The 10,414-nt window shown below is 40.2% G+C and overlaps 1 protein-coding gene across 1 annotated transcript; it reads left to right on the top strand.

The window, feature by feature from the left end:
• Window positions 1-5,868: 5,868 nt before the first annotated feature.
• LOC311227621 (zinc-binding protein A33-like) lies at window positions 5,869-10,414 on the top strand (the record flags this gene model as incomplete). Its single annotated transcript, XM_084313343.1, has 3 exons — window positions 5,869-6,234; window positions 8,219-8,459; window positions 9,726-10,414. The coding sequence occupies 3 exons, from the start codon at window positions 5,869-5,871 to the stop codon at window positions 10,412-10,414; spliced, it is 1,296 nt and encodes a 431-aa protein (XP_084169469.1).

The following is a 10,414-nucleotide window of genomic DNA, read 5'->3' as shown; positions in this document are numbered from 1 at the left end:
CCCCAACCCCTGCATCACTTACATTTTCACATCTGTACACACCTATATTTTAGTATTATTAATTTTATATATATTTTTTAAATGTTCTCTCTGTCTTGTCTCTAAGTTGTCTCCCTCTCTCTGTATTATCCCCACTATGTCGTCATTGTGAAAGTCCATGTACTGTGTTTGTCCGTATGCTATAATGCCATGTATGTAAAGCGCTTTGAGATGCCTAATGTAAGGTGCTATATAAAATAAATGTATTATTATTATTATTATTATTATTATTATTATTATTATTATTATTATTATTATTATTATTATTATTATTATTATTATTATTATTATTATTATTATTATTATTATTATTATTATTATTATTATTATTATTATTATTATTATTATTATTATTATTATTATTATTATTATTATTATTATTATTATTATTATTATTACACAACCACATCGGACAAACAGGTTCAGTTCAGATGTGACTGACCTCAATAGTCGAACACCAGACAAATAAGTTTGATCAAAGGAAATCAAAAGGAAACAATTACAATCAACATCTAAAATGTCGGAATGAAATGTTCAAGTTTTTATTTTTTTATTGCTTTATTTTTTTTTACCAAACTTTGTTTTTACACATGGTGTAGCTAAAGCACCCAGAGCTCAGGGAGAAGGAACAATTTAATCATGACAATTAAATTAAATAACCACAATGTCAAACGTCATAATACAGAACAAGGGACAGGCCCGTCTGTGATTCACGGGGCTGAATGGAGACGGTATGAGAATAATGCCCACAGGAACAATGGCAGAGCACGTCACAATAGCAGCGATTAACGAGCGTTGTTCAATTATCCCTCGTTCCCCAGAGCAGAACAACCCCCTCAGAACCAGAATGTTGTTGGAAAGTCCGGGGAAAGTTTAGAAGGTGTGACACTTTCAGGAAGTAAACATGGACATATAGTGTTACACTGTTTATACAGCACACACCATAACAAGACCCCCCCGCATTTCATTGTATACTTGTACGCCGTGACAAATAAAACTCTTGACTTGACTTGACAATATTAAATTAGATTAGATTCAAATATATTGTCATTATACAGCACAAGTACAGTACAATGAAAATAAGTATCAGTTTGAGTGCAAATGTAACAGTGCAATACTAATATTACGATGTACAGGTGATTAAACTGGGTATAAAATATATAAATGAGTAGTATGTATTAGATGTATTTTAGATGTATGTACATAATTATAGTATTAATATGTACAGTGATACAGGTATAAAGACACTATGGTAGTAAATCACACTGGCCAGCAGTGAAACTAGTAAGAGTATGTAAGGGATATTATGTACAGATATAGATATAGAATCTACAAATATGAAAAAAATGATTATATGCAGGTATGTACAGACAGATGTGTATATTTATATATATTTTCATTTCAAACCTTTATTTATACTCGTGAAAGCACTGAGGTTTCCCTCATTTACAGTGATGACGAGTTAACAAAGGACACAAATATCATAACAGTTAATAATTACAATGAATTACAATTACTACAATGATGGATTAAAAACAATTACATGATTCAGTACATAGGTCAAGTGCAATGCCTTTAAACTCCATGAATGACGGGAATGTTCCGAGCTTTAGAGTCTTTTGCAGGGTATTCCATGTGTACGGAGCATCGTAGGAGAAGGCAGACTTTCCAAGCTCAGACCGAACTCGAGGCACCCTGAGCACAAGCCGATCATTCGAACGAGTTTGATACTGTATATATATACAGTATATATAAATATATGGTATATACAGCATTATTGTACATGCTATCAGAGTTATGGGTTATATGCAGGTGTTTACAGTAAGTAGGTATATAGAAGGATAATATGCAGGTACGTACAGAGAGATGTGGATATATATATATATACATGGTAAGAATACATATATATATATATATATAAATATATGGAATATGCAACATTATTGTACATGCTATCATACAGAGTTATATGGGTTATATGCAGGTGAGAGTTAACCATCTGTAGTGTGGTAGTGAAAGGGTTAAATATACTGTAAAGAATACATTTAAAAAGAGCACGTGCCCTGATGACATACATGTGGGCTGCCACAAGTAGGCTGGGTGGAGGTTGTAGAGTTGTCTTCTAGGTCAATGGAACACATGGCAGTCTAATCTAATGCCTTGTGTGAAACGGAACAAGTGCACATGGTGTAAATTAAATAGGTCACAATTAGGGATGCTCGATATTGGCTTTTTTACCGATACCGATATACCGATATTGTCCAACTCTTAATTTCCGATTTACCGATATCAACCGATATCAACCGATATATGCAGGGTTTCCCCCCTCCAAATCTACGGCGTCATTATCTTTTCTACAAAAACTGTAACCTTCTTTGCACAGGTTGCAAGTAGACATGATAAAGTCATTTTGAGATTATTTATTTATGTACTTAACCTTTATTTCACCAGGTAAGAATCTTGAGCTCAAAGAGCTCTTTTTTTTGCAACACCTGACAGAAAACAACAACAAACAAGAAGCAACCATACATAACATAGATGATATACAGTACAACCATACAGGACAGTAAATGAACATGAGATGATATACACTACATTTGCATAAGTCGTTTGACGTGTTGAGCTCTAATAAATGACAGTAATCACGGCTGTTCTCAATCTACCTTGTGTATCTACTGTGTCCCTTTCACTACCACACTACAGAAGGTTAACCCTTTCACTACCACACTACAGAAGGTTAACCATTTCACTACCACACTACAGAAGGTTAACCCTTTCACCACCACACTACAGAAGGTTAACCTTTCACTACCACACTACAGAAGGTTAACCTTTCACTACCACACTACAGAAGGTTAACCTTTCACTACCACACTACAGAAGGTTAACCTTTCACTACCACACTACAGACGGTTAACCCTTTCACTACCACACTACAGAAGGTTAACCCTTTCACTACCACACTACAGAAGGTTAACCTTTCACTACCACACCACAGACGGTTAACCCTTTCACTACCACAACACAGAAGGTTAACCCTTTCACTACAATACTACAGAAGGTTAACCTTTCACTACCACACTACAGACGGTTAACCCTTTCACTACCACACTACAGACGGTTAACCTTTCACTACCACACTACAGAAGGTTAACCTTTCACTACCCCCGTCTCGAGAGTCTGTCCTATATATCAAAACGTAGGAGTCCCTCGACAGAGAGAGAGAGATAACCCTCAAGGTCGGCCTACAAATGGAATGCAGATATGGCAGTAGATATGGCATATTGTAGACGGTGAGGTCACTACACCTGGTTATATACTAGAGAGGTGAGGTCACTACACCTGGTTATATACTAGAGAGGTGAGGTCACTACACCTGGTTATATACTAGAGAGGTGAGGTCACTACACCTGGTTATATACTAGAGAGGTGAGGTCACTACAGCTGGTTATATACTAGAGAGGTGAGGTCACTACACCTGGTTATATACTAGAGAGGTGAGGTCACTACACCTGGTTATATACTAGAGAGGTGAGGTCGCTACACCTGGTTATATACTAGAGAGGTGAGGTCACTACACCTGGTTATATACTAGAGAGGTGAGGTCACTACACCTGGTTATATACTAGAGAGGTGAGGTCACTACACCTGGTTATATACTAGAGAGGTGAGGTCACTTCACCTGGTTATATACTAGAGAGGTGAGGTCACTACACCTGGTTATATACTAGAGAGGTGAGGTCACTTCACCTTCACTACACCTGGTTATATACTAGAGAGGTGAGGTCACTTCACCTGGTTATATACTAGAGAGGTGATGTCACTTCACCTGGTTATATACTAGAGAGGTGAGGTCACTACACCTGGTTATATACTAGAGAGGTGATGTCACTTCACCTGGTTATATACTAGAGAGGTGAGGTCACTACACCTGGTTATATACTAGAGAGGTGAGGTCACTACACCTGGTTATATACTAGAGAGGTGAGGTCACTACACCTGGTTATATACTAGAGAGGTGAGGTCACTATACCTGGTTATATAGTAGAGGGGTGAGGTCACTACACCTGGTTATATACTAGAGAGGTGAGGTCACTACACCTGGTTATATACTAGAGAGGTGAGGTCACTACACCTGGTTATATAGTAGAGGGGTGAGGTCACTACACCTGGTTATATACTAGAGAGGTGAGGTCACTACACCTGGTTATATACTAGAGAGGTGAGGTCACTACACCTGGTTATATACTAGAGAGGTGAGGTCACTTCACCTGGTTATATACTAGAGAGGTGAGGTCACTTCACCTGGTTATATACTAGAGAGGTGAGGTCACTTCACCTGGTTATATACTAGAGAGGTGAGGTCACTTCACCTGGTTATATACTAGAGAGGTGAGGTCACTACACCTGGTTATATACTAGAGAGGTGAGGTCACTACACCTGGTTATATACTAGAGAGGTGAGGTCACTACACCTGGTTATATACTAGAGAGGTGAGGTCACTATACCTGGTTATATACTAGAGAGGTGAGGTCACTACACCTGGTTATATACTAGAGAGGTGAGGTCACTTCACCTGGTTATATACTAGAGAGGTGAGGTCACTTCACCTGGTTATATACTAGAGAGGTGAGGTCACTACACCTGGTTATATACTAGAGAGGTGAGGTCACTACACCTGGTTATATACTAGAGAGGTGAGGTCACTACACCTGGTTATATACTAGAGAGGTGAGGTCACTTCACCTGGTTATATACTAGAGAGGTGGGCGTGACCACTTCACCTGGTTATATACTAGAGAGGTGGGGGTGGCTAGGTGAATGGTAGGTGCATGAAAAGTTCTCTCAACGAACGCCCACAGGCGCGAGCATAGTCCAATAGGCGAAGCAAGACGCTTTGCCAGTAATGACATAACTAGGATTATAACCTTTGATATACAGGTGATAAACATCAGTGTTTCTACACTCCTCATCGACCGACACCCGCCTGCTCCAGATAAAACCCACAGCTCGTACTGAAGGAGTAGGACTAGCTTTAGACAAACACAGGAAGGACTAGTGTAGAGGAGCCAAAGCTATATATTTAGGTTATGGTATATTATATATGAATGTTTATGTTTATTTTTATATCCTTACATTGAAACGGCATTAGGAATGTTGATTGGATTTAGATAAAGTCATTGAACCGTCTTATTTGTCATAATAGAACATTCTAGAACATTTGTGATGTCACAGTAGGATGTCATAATAGAACATTCTAGAACATTGGTGAAGTTTCATAGCCGAATGTTCTAGAACATTGGTGATGTCATCATATGATGTCATGACCGAACATTCTAGAACGTTTGTGTATCTATATATATTCAGCAATTCTCTCTGCCAGGTCATGTGCATCTTGAAACAGTGCTGAGCAGTACTGAACCGATAGACTAAACAGCATAGATTTTCGGCTTTCCAGTGTGGAGGAATCTTCATGTGTCGAGTCGGCGGTGATTTGGAGACTGGACCTTGTAGTAGTAACGTGAATATTTAGGAAAAAAGCTTTGGGACCGCTTCTGTAAAGAAAGACTTCGCTGTGGAAGAGAAATAAACCATTTTGATGTCTTTGTTTTACACTGAAGCGGCTGTGGACATTATTTGTCTTTATCAACGCACATACTACTCACGAGTAAGCAACTTTAACCAGTAGAATGGAACGTCGGCCCTCATAACTAGTGATCAAACAGTGACTTCAACCAGCTGCTGACTGAATCTAAGTAAGTTTATAACAAAAGTTAAAGTAAACTTCAGGGAGCTTTCCAGAGGAGGGAGTGTTACTGAGAGACAAAATGGCTTCGTCTCATTGTGAAGAGGATCTGTCTTGTCCTGTGTGCCGTGACATCTACACAGATCCTGTCCTCTTGTTGTGTAGCCACAGCTTCTGTAAAGCCTGTCTGCAACAATACTGGAGAGACAGAGAAGACAAGAACTGTCCACTTTGTAAGGAAGTCTCTTCAATTTTAAATCCTCCTCGTATCTTGGCTTTGAAGAACCTGTGTGAGGCCTTCAGGGAGAGAAGCCAGGGAGCTCCAGCAGGTTCTGAGGTGCTCTGCAGTCTGCACAGACTCCAGCTCATCTGTGTGGTGTGTCCGTCCTCCAGAAAACGCAAGAGACACAACTGCTGCCTCATAGAGGAAGCTTCGGAGGATCACAAGGTATGGCAAAATCATTATTATATTAATTTATTCAATCTTTAATTATACTCAATAAATACACAGAGTAAACATTGTTGTCACATTGTTAATGAATACAGAAACATTAGACAATCAGAACAATTAGATGGGATTAGATTCAGACACTGATGTTGGAGTTGATTTATTTTTGTCCACAACGTAGGAGGTGTGGGAGTCAATGTCAGTGTGGGAGTCAATGTCAGTGTGAGAGTCAATGTCAGTGTGGGAGTCAATGTCATTATGGGAGTCAATGTCAGTGTGGGAGTCAATGTCAGTGTGGGAGTCAGTGTCAGTGTGGGAGTCAATGTCAGTGTGGGAGTCAATGTCAGTGTGGGAGTCAATGTCAGAGTGAGAGTCAATGTCAGTGTGGGAGTCAATGTCAGTGTGAGAGTCCATGTCAGTGTGAGAGTCAATGTCATTATGGGAGTCAATGTCAGTGTGGGAGTCAATGTCAGTGTGGGAGTCAATGTCAGTGTGGGAGTCAATGTCAGTGTGGGAGTCAATGTCAGTGTGGGAGTCAATGTCAGTGTTGGAGTCAATGTCAGTGTGGGAGTCAATGTCAGTGTGGGAGTCAATGTCAGTGTGGGAGTCAGTGTCAGTGTGGGAGTCCAGGGTGGCCTGGGTGGCAAACGTACTCCAGTCCGTGAGTTGAAACCGGTGCTGCAGCACAGAGTCCTCAGACCTGCATCTTTCAAGTGAAATACATCATGAATGAATGAATGAATGAATGAATTCCATTGCAGAAGCAGCTCCAGGCTCCACTGAAGACCTTACGTGACAAGCTACAGGCCTTTAAAGAAATCAAACAAACATGCGTCCGCACAGCAGAACACATAAAGGTACAAATATTCTGTATTAATGATAAATGATTTACTGTAAGGTTGCAGCTGCACTCAACCTACACACAGTAAAAATAAGTGCCCTATTGTACATTTGTAGTCCATTGTGGGAGAGACATGATTTTTAACCCCCCTACTGTATATTTCAGTTAGTTAGATAGTAAATTATAACACTACCTTATGCATACTGCACCTTATGTGACACTGTGAATGCTGTATAGTTAGTTAGATAGTAAATTATATTGACTTACTTCTAGGGATGTCGGCCGATTATCGGCATTAAAATGTGATATCGGAAAATATCAGTATCGTTATTTTTTTTTTTACATTTCTATAACCTTTATTTACCCAGGCAAGCAAGTAAGAACAAATTCAGATTTAATTTATTGTCAAAAGTATGCATAATGTTGTGTTAGTTCCACAACAAGAGATATGTAATGTTGATTACCTGAAATTATTCCGTTTTTTGGGGGGGAAACCCTGCATATATCGGTATCGGTTGATATCGGTATATCGGTATCGGTAAAAAAAGCCAATATCGAGCATCCCTACTTATTTCCTTAAACTTATTTGTTTACACTGCTTGTGTTGTTTTTACTACCTGTGCTCAAATACATAGCACCCCTCCCCTGAAAGTTTGGTGTGAAACTGAACGATGGTCTGTGTGATTGCCATGAAATGCAACAGCATTGCTTGGTCTCTGTGAAATATCTGTCTATGACCTTGTTGTATTTAAAAGCCTCTTGTTTTATACATTGTAGATAATAAATAGCACGATCTCTCTCTCTCTCTCTCTCTCTCTCTCTCTCTCTCTCTCTCTCTCTCTCTCTCTCTCTCTCTCTCTCTCTCTCTCTCTCACGTTCCGAGACTCGTGCAGTGTTATGACTTGTCATAAGTGAATTGTATATAGAAACATCTCACCAAAATGTACTTGCACAACTGATTTTTATTTATTTTTTAATCTACGACCTTACAGCCACTGACCACGCTCCACAAATGTGTCCCCTCCACCATTGAAAACTAAATTATGCCCTTGCCCCCCCCCCCCCCCCCCATCCTGCTATGATGCCTGAATTTCCCCAAGGGGATCAATAAAGGAATATCTTATCTTATCTTATAATCTCCAGGTCCAGGCCCTGCACACAGAGAAGCAGATTAAGAAGGAGTTTAAGAAGCTTCACCAGTTTCTCCACGAGGAAGAGGAGGCCAGGGTAGCTGCACTGAAGGAGGAAGAGGAGCAGAAGAGCCAGACGATGAAGGAGAAGATTGAGGGGCTGGACAGAGAGATGTCAACCCTTTCAGACACAATCAGAGCCATAGAGCAGGAGCTGAACGCTGAACACGTCTCCTTCCTGCAGGTCAGGACTGGTCTCTCTTCAGTTCATAGGGAATGATGCTGAGGATGTTTAGTACACTGTAAAAACTGGGATTGGGGTTCATTCATATTTATTAAATAAGTATTAGTAACCTATACATAATAAAAAAGACTATGTGCCGTTTGAAATAGAATTGAGCTGAATTCAATGCATTTGAACCATTTATGAATTGCATTTTACACAGTTTTAGTTGAATACAATTAGCTGATAGTTTAAAAGTGACCAGATGACGCTCAGTTTTTACAGTGTCGTGTTTAACTTGATCTGTCTTTACCTCCATAGAACTACAAGACCACACTGAAAAGGTAAGTGATTTCTCTCTCTTTTTGTCGCTCTCTTTCTCTCTCTCATCTCTATCTCTTTTTATCTCTCTTTTTCTCAATTTCTCTTTCTTTCTATCTTTCTCTCCTTTCTCTCTCTCTCCTTTCTCTCTGACTCTCTTCCCATGACTGCCCCCATGTTAACCCTTTCACCGCTGCACTACCAAAATGGTTAACCCTTTCACTGCGACAATACACAGAAGGTTAACCCTTTCACTGCCACAAAACAGCCGGTTAACCCGGCGACCGTCGGTTGTGTGATAGTAAAGGGTTAACCTTCTGTCGTGTGGCAGTGAAAGGGTTAACGGGCGTCGCTGTTCACCACGGCCGTGGGTGGGTGCGCGACTCGCGGGCCGGAAGCGAAGTTCTTTTTCCGCTCCGGTTGGATTCAGAGGCGTGCACCACACGCATTTTCACAGAAATACACTCAACATCTGCATTATTACCACACATATAGATGTTGTTCAACCAGCTAATGTGTCTGTAACTCTCCCAATACAAATAAACCATATTACTATACTTTATCAGGAGTACGTCACACTGATCATCATTCTAAAATGCATTCTAACATTCTAATTAATGAGATAATAACGGGTTATACATGCAAAATGGACACTGGAACTGGAAATCTTTTATTTAAATTTTTTTTTATCTTCAAACAGGGACTGACTTCAACTTCAACTTTAAATTACTTTATTTTCGTTTGGGAACTACATTTGTGCAGTGGTTGAAAGACAAACATACAGTCACAATACATAGACACTCACCACTATAATTTTTTTTATTTATTTAATACAATTTATTGTGTATTGTGTATTTATTGATTGAGTGGAAATGATTGTATTAGAAACATGATGGAGAAGAGATGGAATACAGTTATTTTTATGGAAATCAATATCTCTCTCTTCTCTGCGGCTCTGAAGCTAAGCCCACAGCAGGACTGACTCTTGAATGTTCTTCCAGAGCTCAGTGCAACCTGCCTCGTCCACAGCTGGTCTCAGGAGCGCTGATAGACGAGGCCAAACACCTGGGCAACCTGGCCTTCAGAGTCTGGGAGAAGATGAAGGAGAGGGTCAAGTTCACTCTTGTCACTCTGGACCCAAACACTGCACCACCCTGGTTCTCTATATCTGATGATCTGACCAGTGTGAGAGACACAGACACAGAGCAGCAGCTCCCTGACAACCCAGAGAGGAACATTAAGTATAACATTGTTCTGGGTTCTGAGAGCTTCAGCTCAGGGAAACACAGCTGGGAGGTGGAGGTGGGAGACCATCCTCTCTGGTCTATAGGTGTAGCTAAAGAGTCATTTGACAACAAGAGAGAGGGGCTAGTGGCATCACCACAACATGGTATCTGGGCTCTATGTTATAGGAGAGGTACGTACTATAATGGTCCGGATCAGATCCTCACAGTGAAGAGGAGCCTCCAGAGGATCAGAGTACAGCTGGACTATAACGTGGGGAAGCTGTCCTTCTACGACCGTGAAGACATGACTCACATCTGCACTCATGAACACACCTTCACTGAGAAACTCTACCCATACTTCAATATAGGAGAGGCTGGTGATGCCAAACACCCTGATATAAACATCTGCCCATCAGAGGTGTCTCTCTCTGTGATATAG

This window comes from Notolepis coatsorum (assembly GCF_963971535.1).
Source record: "Notolepis coatsorum genome assembly, chromosome: 4".
NCBI lineage: Eukaryota > Metazoa > Chordata > Actinopteri > Aulopiformes > Paralepididae > Notolepis > Notolepis coatsorum.
Note: the sequence above shows the minus strand (reverse complement) of the source record. Positions and strands in the feature narration are given on the sequence as shown.